Raw genomic sequence first — 21132 nt, 5'->3', positions numbered from 1 at the left:
ATCACCTTAGATTTGTTATTTGCCCAATTCAAACTTACAACGTATATATTCAGTTTTGGACTGCCAGTTGATAAACTTGACAGAAATGTGGAACCTTTATTCTTCACATGATCTGAAATAAAAGCAAATTGTTGAATATTAATGCTTCCCCTCCACCAGAAGAGAGAACTCATGAAAGCACAAAAAAAATTGGTAAAGAGTCAAGAATCCTCTTTGTGAGAAAGTCTATGGAAGATATGGGTGGCACGGTGGCACAGTGGTTAGCACTGCTGCCTCACAGCGCCAGAGACCCAGGTTCAATTCCCGCCTCAGGCGACTGACTGTGTGGAGTTTGCACGTTCTCCCCGTGTCTGCGTGGGTTTCCTCCGGGTGCTACGGTTTCCTCCCACAGTCCAAAGATGTGCAGGCCAGGTGAATTGGCTATGCTAAATTGTCCGTAGTGTTAGGTAAGGGGTAAATGTAGGGGTATGGGTTGGTTGTGCTTTGGCGGGTCAGTGTGGACTTGTTGGGCCGAAAGGGCCTGTTTCCACACTGTGATGTAATTTAGTATTGTTAATGCAGATATTATCAGAGAATTGTGTATTCTTGAATTTTAAACTGGTTTATCTAACCCTCTCTGGCAGGCGTTACCGTAGGCAAGATATTCGACATGGTGATGCCATCCAGCAGTGCCTAGACCAAGAGCCGAATGGTATGTGACTATCAATGAGACTGAAAGTACACGGTGGGGGAGGAATGTTGGGCAAACTCCCCCTCAACATTGGCCATGCTAAATTACCCATAGTGTCCAGGAATGTGTAGCTAAGGCAGATTAGCTGTGGGGGGTTGCAGGGATAGGATAGTGTAGCGGGGTGATTCTAGGTGGGATGCTGTTAGGAAAGTTGATATGGATTTGTAGGGCCAAATGACCTGTTTCCATACTGTGGGGATTTTATCGAAGTATTTAGAAATAATGAGCCCCTGAGCAGAATTACTGAGGGGCTACTCTTCCAATCACAGTTTAAAATGAGCTGATTCCCAGCAAACTCAGGAGAGAAACAGCCTGTGATTGGAGGACCAACATGCAGTTAGGAAAGTAAGTGTTGGCAGTTAGGGATGGGTCGGGTCACCAAATGCCGCCTTCATTATCCTATCTACCTGCAACTCCACTTTCAAGGAACTATGAACCTGCACTCCAAGGACTCTTTGGTCAGCAACACTCCCAGAACCTTACCATTAAATGAATAAGTCCTTCCCTGATTTGTCTTTCCAAAATGCAGCACCTCACACTGATCTAAATAAAACTCCATCTGCCACTCCTCGGCTCACCAGCCCAATTGATCAAGGGTCCTGTTGTACTCTAAGTTAACTTTCTTCACTGTCCACTACACCTCCAATTTTGGTGTCATCTGCAAACTTACTAACCATGTCACCCATGTTCAAATCCAAAACATCTATATAAATGATGAAAAGCAGTGGACCCAGCAATAATCCTTGTGGCACACCACTGTCTGAAAAGGCCTCCAGTCTGAAAAGCAACTCTCTACCACTATCCTCTGTCTCCTACCTTTGAGCCAGTTCTGTATCCAAATAGCTAGAGACTTTGAGCTATCAGGAGAGGCTGAATAGGCTGGGGCTATTTACCTGGGAGCATCAGAGTTTGAGGAGTGACCTTATAGAGATTTATAAAATTGTGAGGAGCATGGCTAGAGTGAATAGCCAAGGTCTTTTCCCTGAGGTAAGGTCGTCCAAAACTCGAGGGCATAGGTTTAAGTTGAGAGGGGAAACATTTAAAAAGTTCTTAAGAGGCAATGTTTTCGCACAGAGGATGGTGTGTGTATAGAATGAGCTGCCAGAGGAAGTGGTGGAGGCTGGTACAATTACAGTATTTAAAAGGCATCTGGATGGGTATACTAATGGGAAGGGTTTAGAGGGATATGGACCAGGTACTGGCAAATGCTATCAGATTAATTTAGGAAATCTGGTTGGCATGGAGGAGTTGGACTAAAAGGTCCAACTTCTCCATGGGTTTGGGTAACGAACCAGGCCAGGTGTTAGAATTGGAGGTAGGTGAGCACTTTGGGGACAGTTCGGTGACTTTTACTCTAGTGATGGAGAGGGAGAAGTGTGCATTGCAGGGCAAGAGTTATAGCTGGGGGCAGGGAAATTATGATGCGGTGAGGCACAACTTAGGATGCGAGGCTTGGAAAAGTAGGCTTCAAGGAAGGGCGCAATTGATATGTGGAGCTTGTTCAAGGAGCAACTATTGAGTGTCCTTGATAAGTATGTACCTGTCAGGCAGGGAGGAAAGGGTCGTGTGAGGGAGCCGTGGTTGAATAAGGAATTGGAATCCCTTGTTAAATGGAAGAGGGCGGCCTATGTAAAGATGAGGCGTGAAGGTTCAATTGGGGCGATTGAGAGTTATAAGGTAGCCAGGAAGGATCTGAAGAGAGAGCTAAGAACAGCAAGGAGGGGACATGAAAAGTCCTTAGTTGGTAGGATTAGGGGAAACCCAAAGGCTTTCTATAGGTATGTCAGGAATAAAAGAATGACTAGGGTAGGAATAGGTCCAGTCAAGGATAGTAGTGGGAAGTTGTGTGTGGAGGCTGAAGAGATTGGGGAGACACTGAATGAATACTTTTCATCAGTATTCACTCAGGAACAGGACATTGTTGCGGATGTGAATACTGAGTCACAATTAATCAGAATGGACGGCTTTGAGGTATGTAGGGAAGAGGTGTTGGAAATTCTGGAAAGGGTGAAAATAGATAAGTCCCCTGGACCTGATGGCATTTATCCTAGGATTCTCTGGGAAGCAAGGAAGGAGATTGCAGAACCATTGGCCTTGATTTTTATGTCCTCGTTGTCTACAGGAATAGTGCCAGAAGACTGGAGGATAGCAAATGTGGTTCCCTTGTTCAAGAAGGGGAGTAGGGATAACCCTAGTAACTATAGGCCGGTGAGTCTCACTTCTGTTGTGGGCAAAGTTTTAGAGAGAATTGTAAGGGATAGGATTTATGAACATCTGGATAGGAATAATGTGATCAAGGATAGTCAGCATGGTTTTGTGAAGGGCAGGTCGTGCCTCACAAACTTTATTGAATTCTTTGAAAAGGTGACTAAGGAGGTGGACGAGGGTAAAGCGGTAGATGTGGTGTATATGGATTTTAGTAAGGCATTTGATAAGGTTCCCCATGGTAGGCTACTGCAAAAAATACGGAGGTATGGCATTGAGGGTGAGTTGGAGGTTTGGATTAGGAATTGGCTGGCTGGAAGACGACAGAGGGTAGTAGTTGATGGTAAAGGTTCATCTTGGAGTGCAGTTACTAGCAGTGTTCCGCAAGGATCTGTTTTGGGACCATTGCTGTTTGTCATTTTTATAAATGACCTGGAGGAGGGGCTAGAAGGTTGGGTGAGCAAGTTTGCGGATGATACGAAAGTCGGTGGAGTTGTTGACAGTGAGGAAGGATGTGTCAGGTTACAGCGGGATATAGATAAGCTGCAGAGCTGGGCAGAAAGGTGGCAAATGGAGTTCAATGTAGGTAAGTGTGAGGTGATTCACTTTGGTAAGAGTAACAAAAAGATGGGGTACTGGGTTAATGGTCGGATACTTGGTAGTGTGGATGAGCAGAGGGATCTTGATGTCCATGTACACAGATCTCTGAAAGTTGCCACCCAGGTAAGTAGTGCGGTGAAGAAGGCATATGGCGTACTGGCTTTTATTGGTAGAGGAATTGAGTTCCGGAGTCCTGAGGTCATGTTGCAGTTGTATAAGACTCTGGTGCGGCCGCATCTGGAGTATTGTGTGCACTTTTGGTCGCCATACTATAGGAAGGATGTGGAGGCACTGGAACGGGTGCAGAGGAGGTTGACCAGGATGTTGCCTGGTATGGTAGGAAGATCGTATGAGGAAAGGCTGAGGCACTTGGGGCTGTTGTCATTGGAGAAAAGAAGGTTTGGGGTGACTTGATAGAGGTGTACAAGATGATTAGGGGTTTAGATAGGGTTGACCATGAGAACCTTTTTCCACGTATGGAGTCAGCTATTACGAGGGGGCATAGCTTTAAATTAAGGGGTGGTAGGTATAGGACAGATGTTAGGGGTAGATTCTTTACTCAGCGAGTCGTGAGTTCATGGAATGCCCTGCCAGTAGCAGTGGTGGACTCTCCCTCTTTATGGGCATTTAAACGGGCATTGGATAGGCATATGGAGGATAGTGGGCTAGTGTAGGTTAGGTGGGCTTGGATCGACGCAACATCGAGGGCCAAAGGGCCTGTACTGCGCTGTATTTTTCTATGTTCTATGTCTGTTTCCATGCTGTAACTCTTCCTATCTGTTTTTATATTTCTACCTAGCTTTGCCTCATATTCTATTTTTCCTTCACTTCTTTAGTCATTCTGTGCTATATTTTTATTCTGTCCGATCTTCTAACCTGTCCACACTTAATGTTTGATCTCTGAGAATTAACCATTTATTCCAATGAGTTTTGAGAGGATTTGTAGCTCAGATTGTGATTCTGGATATAAGTTTGCTCACTGAGCTGGAATGTTCATTTTCTAACGTTTCGTCACCATGCTCGGTAACATAGTCAGTGAGCCTCCGGTGAAGTGCTGGCGTTCTGTCCTGCTTTCTATTTGTGTTTAGGTTTCTTGTGTTGGTGATGGTTATGGCATTTCCTTTTCTCAGAGGGTGGGAGATGGGGTGCAAATTGATGTGTTTGTTGATAGAGTTCCAGTTGGAATGCCATGTTTCTCAGAATTCTTGTGCATGCCTCTCTTTGGCTTGTCTTAGGATGTATTTGTTGTCCCAGTCGAAGTGATGTCCTTCCTCATCCATATGTAAAGATACTAATGATCGTGAGTCATTTTTTTTGTGGCTAGTTGATGCTCATGTATCCTGGTGGCTAGTTTTCTGCCTGTTTGTCCAATGTAGTGTTTGTTACAGTTGTTGCAATGTATTTTGATAATGACATTTGTCTTATTTGTTGTTTGTACAGTATCCTTTAATTTCATTAGTTGCTGTTTTAGTGTGTTGGTGGGTTTGTGGGTTACCATGATGCCAAGAGGTCTGAGTAGTCTGGCAGTCATTTCGTAACAGCCCTGTTCACATCCATCAATATCAGCCAAGGAAACACTGACTACACTATTAGAAAACCCAAAGACACATACACCAACCACCACTGACTTCATCAGTAGGGACAACATCATCAAGCTAGTGGACCTATGCCTTATCACCCACTTCACCTTCAACAACAAAACTTACAGACAAACTTTCAGAATACCCATGGGATCTCTGATATCAGGGTTCTTAGCAGAGGCAGTAATGCAGAGACTTGAACAAACAGCTCTGCCAACCGACCCACACTTTTAGTCTGCTACGTGGATGACGTCTTTGTCATCACTAAACAAAACAAATTAGAGGAAACCTTCAAGATCATAATAGTAATGAGCCGCCACACACTGCAGCACAGAGGAACTATGCAGAGCAGAGAAAAATCACCTATACAGTATCTTCAAAAAGAACGGGTACCCAATGAACACAAACCCAAATAAGCAGACAAAATGTGCCCAGAAATCCTAGACACACTCTCCTATATCAAAAGCATCTTGGAAATGACTGCCAGACTACTCAGACCTCTTGGCATCATGGTAGCCCACAAACCCACCAACACACTAAAACAGCAGCTAATGAACTTGAAGGACCCTATACAGACAACAAGCAAAACTAATGTCATTTACGAAATACTTTGCAAGAACTGTAACAAACATTACATTGGACAAACAGGCAGAAAGCTAGCCACCAGGATACATGAACATCAATTAGCCACAAAAAGACATGACCCACTCTCACTGTACCTTTATATACAGATGAGGAAGGGCACAATTTCGACTGGGACAACATATCCATCCTAGGAAAAGCCAAACAGAGACATGCATAAGAATTCCTAGAAGCATTGCATTCCAACCAAAACTCTATCAACAAACACAACATTTTAGACCCCATCTATCACCCTCTGAGAAAAGGAACAGGAAATGCCATCACCAACACAGGAAATGACATCTCTAACCCAAGGAAACCTAAACACACAAATAGAAAGCGAGACATACCATCAGCTTTTCACTGGAAACTCTCATTGATGATCTTACCTAGTATGATGATGAAACGTCTGAAAATGAACCTTCCAGCTCAGCGAGCAAACTTACGAACATTTCTTCCTACGTTTTGAATTCTGTCGGTTACCCAATTCGCCTTCCACTCTCATATACTGCCCCCAATTTGATGCTTTCTAAATTTATTCTTTCCTTAATGTTCACTTATCACACCCTTTCTAATTGATTCTCACATTTTCTCTACCACTGACATCAAGCTATTAGAGTAGTAGGTCTTCCCTCTCCCTCCTTTTTTAATTACTGGAATTACATTTATTTTAATCACTCATGGGAGGTGGGCATCGCTGGCTGAGCCAGCATTTATTGCCCATTCTTAATTGTCCTAGAGAAGGTGTTGGTGAGCTGCCTCCCCGAACTGCTGCAGTCCATGTGCTATGGGTAGACCCACAGTGTCCCTGGAGAATTGTTAATTTCCTTTCAACAGGAACCTTCCCAAAAACTACAGGATGATGAAATGAGACTACCAATTCATTCACTATCTTTAGGTCACCTCCAAGAATCCTCCTAGGTTTGAATCTTAAATCAAAGCACATTGGATTGGGGGCTGCGTACTGACATGGATAGAGCATTGTTTGGCAGACAGGAAACAAAGAGTAGGAATAAATGTGTAATTTACTGGATGGCCAGCAGTGACTACTAGGGTACTACAGGGATCAGTGTTTGGACCCCACTGTTCACAATACCTGTATATGTTCATGATTTAGAAGAAAGAACTGAATAATGTCTCCAGGTTTGCAGACAACACAAAGCTGAGTGGAAGGGTGAACTGTGAAGAAAATGCAGAGATGCTTCAATGCAATTTGGAAAGTTGAGTGAGTGGGAAAATTGCAAGGCAGATGAAGTATAAATCGGATAAAAGTGATATTATCTACTTCGGCAGTGAAAACAGGAAGGTGATTGTTATCTGAGTGGTGATAGATTGGGGAAGAGCAGGGTGCAACTTGACCTATACACTGGTCACTGAAAGTAAGTATTACAGATTCAGCAGGCAGTGAAGAAGATAAATGGTATGTTACCCTTTTAATAGTGAGAGGCATTAAGTACAGGGACAGAAATGTCTTGCTCCAATTCTACAAGGCCTTGATGAGCCGACACTTAGTGTATTGTGTGCGGTTTTGGCCTCCTTATGTGAGGAAGGATGTTCTGTCTATGGAGGGAGTGTGATGAAGATTTACCAAACTGATTCCTGAAATGGCAGGACTGACATATGAAGAGAGACCAGATCAATTAGGACTATATTCACTGAGGTTCAGAAGGATGAGGGTGTTCTCATAGAAACCTATAAAATTCTAACTGGACTGTACAGAGTAAAAGCAAAAAGAATATTCCAAATGACTAGAGAATCCAGAACCAGGGGTCACATAGGGTAAACTTTTAAGAACTGAGCTTAAGAGAAATGTCTTCACACAGAAAGTGGGGAGCCTGTGGAATTCTCTGCCATATAAAGCAGTTGAGGCCAAAACATCAATTTTTTCAAGAAGAGGTTAAATGTATTTCTGAGGTCTAAAGGGATCACTGGATAATGAGAAGAAAGCAGTAACAGGGTGCTGAGTTGAATGATCAGCGTGATCATATTGAATGCTGGATCAGGCATGAAGGGCTGATTGGCCTACTCCTACTCCTATTTTTGATGTCCCTATGCCTTAACACTCTGGGAACGAACTTGTGGATCAGGTGTGAAGAAACTGACTCTACTCACCAGCTCAGGTTAATGTTAAAAATCCATGACAATATTTCTAAGGTGCATAGAGGAGTTTCCAGTGTTTAAACCCAAATTTAACCTAATACCTTTAACAGATTCAAAAGCAAAATACTGCAGATCTTGGAGGTTTAAAATATAATCAAAAAATTCAGGAAATCTTCAGCAGGCCTGACAGTGTCCTTGGAGAAAGAAAATTAATGTTCCAAGTTTAGACACATCTTTGGGTCAGAAGGTGTCATGTTGGCTATAATTAATACAAACTGAAGTTCTGCATTAGGATGTATCTTCGTACATGGAATATCTGAATACTCTGTACCTTCAGCTGAAACACATTTATGGAGAAATTATATACTTTTGCTGGTGTGAAACCCAAAGCTGAGTCATGATTTGATATTACAAACTGATCATTTTGTTTTTACATAAACAAAGAATCTTTTGCTTTCTTCCCTTGCTCAGGTGAAACATTCACAAAAACAGGAGAAAGGTTATTATACGGCGTTGAGAAAAACAGTACCTTGCTGGAGTGTAATCCCAGATCGCCACAAGCGAAGGTGTTGTGGTTTGTGGAAGCAAAGAACATGAAACAAGATGAGGTAAGTTATTTGTGGAATGAACCTTAGCTTTTAATATGCTAAGAATACAAAATCTTACGTGAGGAAGAGATTTTGAATCTTATTGTGGTCGATAATGGGCAAATCACTGACACATTGTAAAATCTGTAATGTTGATGAACAGGTTGACCACACAATTGTTTACAATATACATCAATCATTTGGAGTTGGGGGCCAAGTGTAGTGTGTCAAAGTTCACAGAAGACACTAAGATGAGTGGGAGAGCAAAGTATGCAGAGGATACTGAAAGACTGCAGAGAGATATAGATTGATCAAGTGAGTGTGCTCCATCTGCCAGACCTTTGCCCAATGTTGATAAATGTGAAGTCATCTATTTTGGTAGGAATAACAGCAAAATGGACTATTATTTAAATGATGAAAAATTGCAGAATCCTGCTGTGAAGAGGGACCTGGGTGTTCTTGTGCATAAATCACAAAAGGTTGGTTTGCTGGTGCAGCTGATACTTAAGAAGGCAAATGGAATATTGTCCTTCATTGCTAGAGGGATAGAGTTTAAAAACAAGGAGGTCATGCTGCTGCTGTATGGAGTACTGGTGAGGCCACTCCTACAGTACTGTGTAAAGTTTTGATCTCCTTACTTGAGAAAGGATATCTTGGTACTGGAGGGGGTGCAGAGGAGGCTCACTAAGTTGATTGTGGATTTGAGGGGTTGGCTTATGAAGACAGTTGAGTAGACTGGGGCTATATTCATTGGAATTTAGAACAATGGGGGGGGGGGGATCTTATAGAAACATAAAATTATGAAGGGAATAGATAAGATAGGAACAGGGAGGTTATCTTGACTGGCAGGTGAAACTAGAACAAGGGGGCATTGCGTCAAAAAGGGAGAGCAGATTTCGGACTGATTTGAGGAGGAACTTCTTACCCAGAGGGTTGTGAATCTGTGGAATTCCCTGCCCAGTGAAGCAGTTGAGGCTTCCTTAGTAAATGCTTTTAAAGCTAAGATAGATAATTTTTTGAACAGTAAAGGATTTTAGGTTTATGCTGAGAGCGCGGGTAAGTGGAGCTGAGGCCAAGAAAAGATCAGCCATGATCTTATTGAATGTTGGAGCAGGCTCGAAGGAACAGATGGCCTACCCTTGCTTCTGTTTCTTATGTTCTTAAAAGAGCCAGCTTCTCATTTCAATTATGTAAAGCTTGGTTACATTGAGTGATGCTAACATCATTCTCTGAGAATCTCAGTGTTCCATTGCGGAGTCAGATCAGGCACTAACTTGGAATTTAAGCTGCAGTGTTGTTGCAGTGAAGAGAAGCCAATTTGTATTGTTGCCACAATTACAAATGGAATGTTGATCAAACCTGTGCAGAGACCAAGCCAAATGGTGAGTTATTGAATAATATGTAACCAGTAATGAATCTATCAGGGTATCATGTTAGGTCAAAATATCAGAACACTCACTCAGGAATTTGATCCCTTTCAAATGTTAGCAACAAATTCCACATCATGCAATTGGTTTTGCCTCCACACATAAATCCTAGGTTGATCAACTGAGTGAGGAGAAAATATTTCTCAAATCATTTCTTTATCTGTATTCATATGAGCCTTCTGATGTCACCAACCATCCAGAGAAATTCTCATTCAAAGCACCAGCACAGATATGCTGGGCTGAACGGCCTCCTTCTATACTGTAAATATTCTGTGATTCTGAAAAAACCAGATTAATCTGGATGACAGCCCATTTTTAGTCATTGGAATATCGGAACAGGAATAGGTCATTAAACCTACTCAGCTATTTAATGTGATCATGGCTGATTGAACAGTTCAATGCCTATTACTCCCCATAACCCTGTATGTCACTAAAAATCTATCAACCTCCACCTTAAACTTACTCAGGCTGTGAACTTCTACAGCTCTCTGAGATAGAGAATTCCACAGGTTCACGGCCTTTTGATGACAAAATATTCACTTCATTTCAACCCTATAAAGCAGCTCCTATATTTTTAAATTGTGCCATTTTGTTCAAAACTCCATAACCAGGAAAAAAGAGCCTTCCTGCATTTTCCCTGTCCATCCCTTTTAAACATTTGGCAAATTTCTCATCCTTTGAAACTCCATTAGCTGCAGGTCCAGTTTAGGTAATGTCTCTTCATAGGACAGTCCTACCATCCCAGGAACTAGTCTGGTGAACTTTTGTTGTACTCATTCTATAATGATAATATCATTCCTGAGATAAGGAGACCAAAACTGCACACACTACTCCAGGTGCGGTCTGACCAAGCTCCTGTACTCAAATCCTTTTGTGATAAAGGCTAACATTCCATTAGCTTTCCTAATAGCTTGCTGTACTTGCATTTTATCCTTCAGTGACTTATCAACAAGGACTTCAAGGTATATTTGATATTCTACATTTTCCACCTCTTACCATTTAAGAAATGCTCAGTGCACCTGTTTCTCCGAACAAAATGGATTACTTAACATCTTTCCACATTATGTTCCATCTTCCATGTTCTTGCCCATTCACTGCACCTGTCCAATCCTCCTGAACCATTTCATACCTTCCTCACAACACACATTCCCACTTGGCTTTGTATCATCTCCACATTGGGAAATATTACTTTGAACCCCGCTTCCACATCATTGATGTACATTGTGAGCAGCTGACGTATACTATATTCGTTGGCTCTACTTTAACTATTTTATTGGTAACATCTTAAAAAAAAAACCAACAAGTTCATCAAACACAATTAACCGTTTTCAAATTAATGCACAATCAGATTGTCTACTTATCTAATCTTTTACATTAGATTCTAGTACTTTTTTGAGCAAAGCTAATAGGTCTGTCGTTTCTAATTTCTCTCTTGCTCACTTCTTAAGTAGTTGGGAAGCATTTGCTACCTTATAATCTCTAGAAATCATTCTACAATCTATAGAGTTTTGGAAGATTAGATTACTTACAGTATGGAAACAGGCCCTTTGGCCCAAAAGGTCCATACCGACCCGCCGAAGAGCAACCCACCCAGACCCATTCTCCTACATTTACCCCTTCACCTAACATACTGGCATTGTAGCATGGCCAATTCACCCTAACCTGCACATTTCTGGACTGTGGGAGGAAGCCAGAGTACCCGGAGGAAACCCACGCAGACCCGGGGAGAATGTGCAAACTCCACACAGTCAGTCGCCTCATGTGGGAATTGAACCTGGGTCACTGGCGTTGTGAGGCAGCAGTGCTAACCACTGTGCCACCGTGCCACCCTAAATACCATAACATCGAATTTCTCTTTAGCCAGCTTCTTTAATCAATGAGATATTAATCATGTCCTGGTTATTTATCAATTTCATAAAATTCCTACAGTGTAGAAGCAGGCCATTGGGCCCATTATTCTACACCGACCCTCTGAAGAGCATCCCACCCGACCTACCTTATCCCTACCTAACCCACCTAGCCTGCACATCCCTGGACACTATGGGGAATTTAGCATGGCCAATCCACCTAAACTACACATCTTTGAACTGTGAGAGGAAGCCCACGCAGTCACAGGGAGAATGTGCAAACTCCACACAGACAGTTGCCCAAGTTTAGAATCAAACTTGCATCCCTGGTACTCTGAGGCAGCAGTGCTAATCACTGAGCCATCGTGCCACCCCAATTTCAGCCCCATTAACTCCTCGAGTACAATCTTCATACTGATGCTAATTTCCCAAACTTCCCATTCTCCCACACCACTTAGATTCTCTAGTTCTGGGAAATTTCTGCAATCTGAAAATAAACAAAATAATCATTTAGTTCCCTTGCCATTTCTCTATTCCCCATTATAACTTCTCCTGACCTACATTTGCTTTAGCCAAATGTTTCCTTTTTCAAAGCCTTTACAGTCCATTTTTATGTTTTTTTTTTACAAATTGCATCTATATTCTATTCTTTTTCCTTTTATCAATTTCTTGTTCCTCCTGTGTAGAGAGCAAAAAAACCTTCCCAAACTTCAGAATTATTGCTTCTTCTGGCAACTTCCTTGGCCTTTTGTCCCAATCTCGCACAATCCTGAACTTGACTTGTCAGCCATGTTTGACTTTTTGAAGTTTTTGCACCTTGAAGGTATATGTGGTTGATGTTAGCCTATGCTTTTTCTCTAAAGATTATTTTACCAGCTTTTCCAGTCTGAGTTAATAACATCACTAAACACGTTGATTCATTGTTAAAGTGAATATATAGCCCAGCACCATGTATCTACTGCAAACTTTCATTCATCTTGAACACAAACAAATACACAAAATCTCAGTTAATAAATTGTCAGTCACCTTCAGATCAGACTCCATTTCTTTCTGTTTTCCGATGAAACACAGTTTATTTATTCCTCAAAGTCAATTTCTCACTCCATCCACGTTTGCTGGTACCATTGACTGCTCTGAGCTGGGCAGTTCATGCTGCTGTCAGGCCCTTATATTCACTTTGGTTTTGGTTCATACTGATATTGATGTGATTATTTCCAAGACTTTTGTTATTTATAGTTGGCTTAATTTTTGTCCTTATGTTTGGGTGCCTGGGCATTTATATCAAAAATATCTTTCAGTACAATCCAGTGTCTCTGACATCACATTTTAATAAATGAAGTCATAGATTGTTAAGCATGTTTGATTATAATACTAACCTATAAATAGATTGTATATTAACCTGTCATTTTGAAATGAAAGATCATAGACATAAAAACAAAGTCCAGCCAAGTTTTTTTTTAAAAGTCGACTCTACAATTAAATGTCTGAACTTGCATTATTTGCATTTTAGTTTTAGCTTTTCATTTGCTGGTTATTGTAAATATTCAATATTGAGGAGCTCTTTGGTGTGGTCTCATCAACGGGACAGTTGATTAGTTTCTTTAATGGAGGATCTGATATTATAATATTTTGCTATATGAATGTAGCAAGTAAGGTTCCCCATGGTAGGCTTATTCAAAAGTAAGGAGCATGGGATACAGGGAAATCTGTTTGTCTGGATATAGAAGTGGCTGGCCCATAGATGACAGAGGGTGGTGGTCGATGAAAAGTATTCAGCCTCGAGCTTGGTGACCACTGGTGTTCCACAGAGATCAGTTCTGGGACCTCTGCTCTTTGTGATTTTTATAAATGACTTTGAGGAAGTGAGAAGGGTGGGTTAGTAAGTTTACCGATGACATGAAGGTTGATGGTGTTGTGGATAGTGTGGAGGACTGTTACAAGTTGCAACAAGATGTTGACAGGATGCAGCGCTGGGCTGATAAGTGGCAGATGGAGTTCAATCTGGAAAAGTGTGAAATGATTCACTTTGGAAAGTTGAATTTAATGCAGAATAAAGGGTTAATGGCAGGATACTTGGCAGTGTGGAGGAACACTGGGATCTTGAGGTACATGCCACCCAGGTGGACAGGGTTGTTAAGAAGGTGTATGTTGTGTTGGCTTCCATTAGCAGGGGAATTGAGTTTAAGAGCTGCAAACTTAAGGTGCAGCTCTACAGAGCCTTGATTAGACCACACTTGGAATATTGTGCTCAGTTCTGGTCACCTCATTATAGGAAGGATGTGGAAACTTTTGAGAGGGTGCACAGGAGATTTACTACAATGCTGCTTGGACTGGTGGGCATGCCTTGTGTAGCATTTGATAAGATTCCCCATGGTAGGCTCATTCAGAAAGTGAGGAGGCATGGGATACAGGGAAACCTGTCTGTCTGGATTTCGAATTGACTGGCACATAGAAGACAGAGGGTGGTGATAGATGGAAAGTGTTCATCCTGGAACTTGGTGACCAGTGGTGTTCCACAGGGATCAGTTGGGGACCTCTTTAGTTTCTGAATGAGCCTACCATGGGGATCTTTATCAAATGCTGCACTAATTTCACAAAAGATTATAATATCAGATCCTTCATAGAGGCATAGATAGAGTGGATTGACAGAGGCTTTTTGGTAACTTCTGGTAACCTTTGACTCCCATTTTAGTCTGGAATCTATTCACCTCTGACTTCAAAATTTTCAGTGAAAACTCATCTACTACTCTCTGGGAGGGTTCCACAGACTCATGACCCTCTGAGAGAGAAAATATTCTTCCTATCTCTATCCTAAATGAAATACCTTTATTTTGAAGGTGTGTATCATTGTTCTAATCCATCCCACAGAGAAACACCCTTTCAGGATCTGCTGATATCCCATCACCAAGCCATCCTTTATTTACATGTGGAGAGTCCTTGACATTGATCTAACTGTCTCAGCATGAGCAAGATGTCTGACCCTCCTGTTTATATCTGTCAGCCAGGGATCCCTGATTGGACTAGATTAACAGCCCAGGTCAAGGAATTCATGTTCTCTGAGGTTCACCTGGCTGATCTCATTACAGTCATTACTGGTCCACTCTTACAAGTCCCCTCAGGATCTTGTATGTCTAAATTAGGTCACCTCTCATTGCTATCAATCCTAGTGGATACTGGAGCTCCCTGTAGAATCTTTACTCATAAGATCGCTCCCTCACCCCAGGGATCAATTGTGTGAACCTTGAATTGTTTCTAATGTTTTTATATTTTTTTCTTAAATAAGGAGACCATAACTGTACACAGTAATCCAGATGTGGTCTCAGTAATGCTCTGTGCAACTTTCATAATAATAGAGGCAGAAGTAGGCCATTTGACTTGGCAAGCTTGCTCCTCCATTAAGATCATGGCTGACCTGTCAATCACCTCAGCTCCTCATAACCCTTAATTCCCCTGCCATGCAAAAACCCATCCAACTGTGTCTTGAATATATTTAATAAAGCTGCATCTGCTGCTTCCTTGAATTCTATCGATTCACTACTGTCTGGGAAAAGCAGTTCCTCCTCATCTCTGTCCGAAATCTACTCTCCCTAATCTTGAGGCCATTTCCCCTTGTCATAGTCTCACTCACCAGCAGAAACCACTTGTCTGCCTCTGCCTTATCTATCTCTTTCATAATTTTATAAGATCCTCTCTCATTCTTTTAAATTCTACTGAGTACAGTCCCAGGCAGCTCAACCTCTCCTCATAGGGTAACCCCCGCATGTCAGGAATCAATCAATCTGGTAAACCTCCTCTGCTCTGCCTTCAAAGCCAGTATATCCTTCTTTAAGTCAGGAGACCAGAACTGTGCACAATACTCCAGGTGCGACCTCACCAACACCTTGTACAATTGCAGCAGAACCTCCCTGCTCTTAAATTCAATCCCTTTAGCAATGAAAGCCAATATTCCATTTGCCTTGATTACCTGTTGCACCTGCAAATCAGCTATTAACAATTCATGTAAGTCCCTCTTTAACCATTTAATGCTGTAATCTTTAACCATTTAAATAATACTCTGACCTAGTATATTTACTTCCAAAGTGGATAACCTCACATTTACCAACATTGTACTCCATGTGTCAGACCATTGCCCACTGATTTAACCTATGAAAATCTCTCTGCAGACTCTCCACATCCTTTGCACAATTTGTTTTCCACTTAATTTAGTGTCATCAACAAACTTGGAAACATTTCACTCAGTTGCCTCTTCCAAATCATCTATATATATCGTGAACAGTTGTGGGCCCAACACCAAACCCTGCGGCACCCCACTCACCACTGATCTCCAACCAGAGAAACACCCATTTATTCCAACTATCTTCTTTCTATTGGTTAACCAGTCCTCTGTCCGTGCTAGTACATTCCTCACAACTCCATGCATTCTTACCTTATGGATGAGTCTTTTATGCGGCACCTTCTCGAACACCTTCTGGAAATCCAAATATACTATATCCACCTGTTCCCCTCCACCCACCACAGTTGTTACATTCTCAAACAATTCCAGTAAGTTTGTCAAACACGACCATCTCTTCCTGAATCCACACTGTGCCTGCCTGATGGAACACTTTCCATCCAGATGTCTCACTATTTCTTCTTTAATGATAGCCTCCAGTATTTTCTCGACTAGAGATGTTACTAGAGAGGAACCGGCCTATAGTTACCTGCCTTCTGCCTACACCCTTTTTTTAAACAGCAGTGTGACATTCGCTGTCCTCCAGTCTAGTGAATTTTGGTAAATTATCACTAACACATCTATTATAATTTCTGCCATTTCTTTCAGCAACTGTAGCAAGTCATCCTAACTTTTATATTCCATTACCTTTATAATAAACAACTGCACTTCATTTGCCTTCTCAATCACAGCTGCACCTACAAATGAAGGTTCTGTGATTTATGTACCAGGGAACCCAGATCCCTCATACCTCAGAGTCCTGCAATCTCTCTCCCTTTTAAATAATGCATTCTTGCGCTCTCATTGTTAACTGATGGTAATATTGTATACATTTTAAGTATTGCTTATAACCATATCTATATTTTTATCACATTCATGAAAAACTAGCCTGAATTCTGGAACTGAAATGTTCTTACAAAAGGACTGTAACCTGATGTACTGTACTTCACTGAGTTTTGACTTCCTCATAAACCAATAACTGATTGTGGTTGGTCAAAGGGAGGCATGGGATGATGAAAATATGGTTGGTCAGGGGGAGGCATGGAGTCATGAAGCTGTGGTTGGTCAAAGGGAGGCATGGAAAGACGAAGATTTTTCAGAACAGGACAATAAAGTCATGCAATTCTTTCTTTAATGGAAGCTTCAATCCTGATGTAGATGAAAATACTGACTGTCTCAATATAATATTTTATGTTCCACACACCACCAGCCATGAGGACTGACTGTCTGCTTTCACTGAAAAGTCACCCTCTGCAGTGCTGCAGGAACATTACTTCTCTCCCTGTTCCCACCTTGACCTAATGCCTCCAGCTCCACACCAGTAAAACCTCACACTTTCTGCTCCTCCATAATGCCTCCCTGTTACACTTTGTCCACAGACAGGCAGAGCTCTGCAGCTTCTCTGTAACAATTGCAGTATTCCTTTAGAATGGAGAGGCTATCATTAAGAGTCCAAGCCTGACTGAACCATGTGCTCACCGTGCTAAATTCTGAGTTCTCTGTGAGTGACCGGCATCAGTACACTGATTCAGATGTTGAGTGCTCCCTGCCTCAAGGTCTAAGAATAAAGTGGTAGCACTCAAACATTTCCATTTCTGTCAAGAATCATTTGAGTTCATATACTTGCTGAGAACATTTAAACCATATAAAATGGTCTAAAAACCTTATGATAGTACTTCAGTTTAGATCTACTAATTATTAGTCAACTGAAACTGAGCATATTTACATTACATTCCTTTTCCAGTATTTTAATAAAGGAGTCGATGGTTGATATTGAACATTCCATTGTCAGGTATTGCAATCTGCATGTTATTAAACTCACTGTGTGAGTATGTAAATTAGACAGAGACAGAAAGAAAAATTTCTGGTATCTCAATATAGAATCTGTTTGTTTCCCTCAGCTTGGTAACAGAGTAGAAATGTATAGAAATAGAAACATTATCAACTGGGACCAGGCAAAACTCTAGTTCCAGGACTTTCTTGTTATCATCCTCTTATAGATCAAAACTGACGATCGGGTGATTAAAACTGAGCTGGGATTGCTCTTCCTCAAACTTCACAGAATGGATGCTGGAACATACATCTGCAAGGCAAGAGAACACGGCTTCACTCAGATAGTGACAAAAATCAAACTGGATGTTTTGGTAGAGGAGCAAATAGACAGTATGTTTCACAAGACTGAAGGAGAGGAGAGACCTCACAAAATACCATGCACAGTGCAATTTGGGAGCCATCAGGGAAGCAGGCCATGGTACAAGGAATTTCTCCAGCTAATAGGTTACAATAACTTCCAGAGGGTGGAGGAGTACTGCCAGAAAGTGTGGTGCATTGAAAAGAAGAGAAAGAAAAGCAAAGTGGCAGGCAGCAAATGGAAGTACAGCAGCGTACAGGAGAGAAAAGTGAAAACTCGAAGTCAGACAGAACATCGTCGAGCACCAAGGCATGCCTTAGATACATGAAAGGAGAAACAGAAACATCTGAGTCTCTTTTACAAAAAAATGATACAATTGTGATAAAAATGTCAAAGAAATGTTTTAACAAACGTATCTCTTGTCTACAAGATGCACAACAGGTGACCTATTTGACATAATTGGACTTGAATATTAAGCTTTCATTTACTCCATGTGCACATAGGTGTGTGTGTGTATGCACACTCATGTGTGTGTCACTGTTGTTGGTAACAGTTCTTGTAACATCACAGAATGTGTACTTTAAGGATTAACATGCTTCTTAAAATTCAAGACCATTGTTGTATATAATTCCACAGAGCATTTCAATTAACCCTGAGTAGTTTGCATAGTTATCTTTTCCATGATGCTGTTATTGTTCATTCCCCAATTGTTTAAGGTTTTTCTTTAATTAAACCTGTGGATAGATTGTTGTCTGAGCAGAATCATTAAATTATCTCTGTGACAATATGGCAAATGTTTGTTTGGTTGTTGACATAAATGTCATTGAAATCCATGAGATCACTAGCTTGTGGAAGCATCATAATGAAAATGATTCACAATACTTTGGGTTTTCTGTGGCAACAAAAGTTTTCTCAGAAATTAATTTCACAAAAAGTAGCACTTTTGTTAACTAAGATACCTAACTGAATACAGATTTTAATGCAAACTTTAGTATCATTCAACATTTTAACATGTTCAATTAGAGTGAAAAGCAAGTGAAAAGAAAGGTTTTGACCTTCCATTAACCCTGCAGCTTTATTTGATGATTAAAAACTAATTACCATAATACAGATTGCCAGTTGTCAATGCTTACATCCAAAAATAATCGTACTTTAATTTTTAATTGCATAATACCAGTTGAAACTTAGAATCATTTATAAAATCAGCTGGGGAAAGATGATAGTTTGTCACTTCATTCCTTTTCAGTAAAATCTGAACGCTTTACATGTTTCCTTTTTTAAAAAACACAACTAGGGTCATTATAAGAGAGACAGGAAAATATCTTGTTAAAGTGAGATTACAATGAAGACCATGTTCTTTAGATTTTTGAAAGTTCAGATATTTGAAATTGATTTGAGAGTTACGAGCAAATGCAGGACATGTGAAATGTTTTTTTTAACTGCAGGGTGTATCAATTCTTATTAAATAACCTCAGCCGTGATTTTGCTTATTTCGCCGGTGTCTATGTAAACAATTGCTAAAAGGCTCTCTATTTATCACATGACTAGTCCATAAATCTCAAACATTGAAATTATACTCCCTATTCCCAAGGCCAGATTACTTCTGTAAACCAAGAAGAAATAAAAATCTTAATCCTGACCCATAAGGATTTTAACTGCCTTTTTCTCCCCAGCCTGCATTTACCTCTACACTGTGACTCCTGTTCACGTACTAATTACATACCCAAATCCCACTGTCCCATTATTATCCCAACTTCTTGTTTCCCCAAAATGTTGTGATATTTTAACAAGTGGCTTTTATGTTAATACACATATTAAATACTTGTTGCAGTGCATTCACCAATTTCTGAAGGAGTAAAGTTCGAAAGCTGAGAAGTTTTTTTAAGCTTTTGCAGGACCTTAGATTGAAAGCATACTCCACATGCATGACTTTCAACATCTAGAAGAATAAAAGCAAAAGACGATGAACCCAGGACTAAAGAGATAAAACTATCAGGGCAACTTCAATGGGCTTCAGAACATAAAAGACTAAGAACAGACATAATAGAGATCTTTAAAATTATGAAAAACTTGCTTCAGTACAATTTAGGAGTTTAGAGCATACTGCAAGTATAATGACTGATCAGAGTATCATTGCTGATCCCTGCACTTGATTCAGTTTTAACGTTAGTACTGAGCTGACCAGACTCCCTAAGAATATCTTATATTTTTCTTTTGTCTGAGTACAGGTGAAGATTCAATACTCTCATCACAAGTAGGAACAGAAACAAATTGCAGCAACTTTGGAATGATGTGAGCTTAGCTTGATGTAGTAGTCAGTTGGTTCCAGAGATTTACTTGTATTAAATTAAATCCTTAAATGTATGGTAAGAACAGAGTATTCATCGGTGAATAACGATTTAATAAAAAACTCCTGAATAAACACACAAGTGGTTTGGCTGAGCCGGCAGATACATTCAAAAAATCATCCCTGGGAGCCCCTTGGAGCATTGTGCTTCATCCTCCAGATCATTTCAAACAAACATGAATAAATGACTCATGGTGCTTATTCCATTGAATTGGAAACTATAATACACCCACATTAGTACACCATATTACCATCTTACAATCAACTTGTCGAGTGGGTTACTTGTACTAATTAGCCATGCGTCTAATGAATTATCTATGAAACCTATATATTATATCAACATGTAGGCTTTATGTTCATGAATAATGTCATTGTATCAGAAATGACACATCACGACAAACTGGAGAGTGCAAAACAATAATGGTATAGGCATATTCAACCATATTACAAAACAGCCCAGAAACAGTTCAGAGTTTCCCCTTCTATAAAGAGAAGATTTTCTTTAGATTTTGAAGACATGAAGGGTCTGGGAGAAAGGGGGACAAATGGCTTTGAGGTAGAGGATCAGCTGACATCACATTGAATGGTGGAGCAGACCCAAAGGGCTAAATGGCCTCTATTTTTCTTCCATCTTCTCCTGGTGATGGTGAGTATTTGCTGGTGGTGCATTCAGTGAAAGCAACGTGTCTATGTTTAATGAGAACCTTTACAGTGTCAGGGACTTATAACCAAATTCAGTCATGTTAT

The 21132-nt window shown here is 40.7% G+C and overlaps 1 protein-coding gene across 1 annotated transcript in view; it reads left to right on the top strand.

Moving 5' to 3' along the window:
* sema3e (sema domain, immunoglobulin domain (Ig), short basic domain, secreted, (semaphorin) 3E) overlaps positions 1-18794 on the top strand; it is a 311047-nt gene extending 292253 nt beyond the window's left edge. Inside the window, exons 15-17 of the mRNA XM_043714219.2 lie at positions 624-691; positions 8308-8444; positions 17908-18794. Coding sequence (XP_043570154.2) covers positions 624-691; positions 8308-8444; positions 17908-18366 — 664 coding nt within the window. The 3' untranslated portion in view covers positions 18367-18794. The remainder of the gene's footprint in view (positions 1-623; positions 692-8307; positions 8445-17907) is intronic.
* Positions 18795-21132: the final 2338 nt, after the last annotated feature.

This window comes from Chiloscyllium plagiosum, unplaced genomic scaffold (assembly GCF_037043375.1).
Source record: "Chiloscyllium plagiosum isolate Xiang-an unplaced genomic scaffold, Cpla_swu_hap1 HiC_scaffold_23, whole genome shotgun sequence".
NCBI lineage: Eukaryota > Metazoa > Chordata > Chondrichthyes > Orectolobiformes > Hemiscylliidae > Chiloscyllium > Chiloscyllium plagiosum.
The sequence above is the reverse complement of the archived record's forward strand: the minus strand, read 5'-3'. Positions and strand labels throughout refer to the sequence as shown.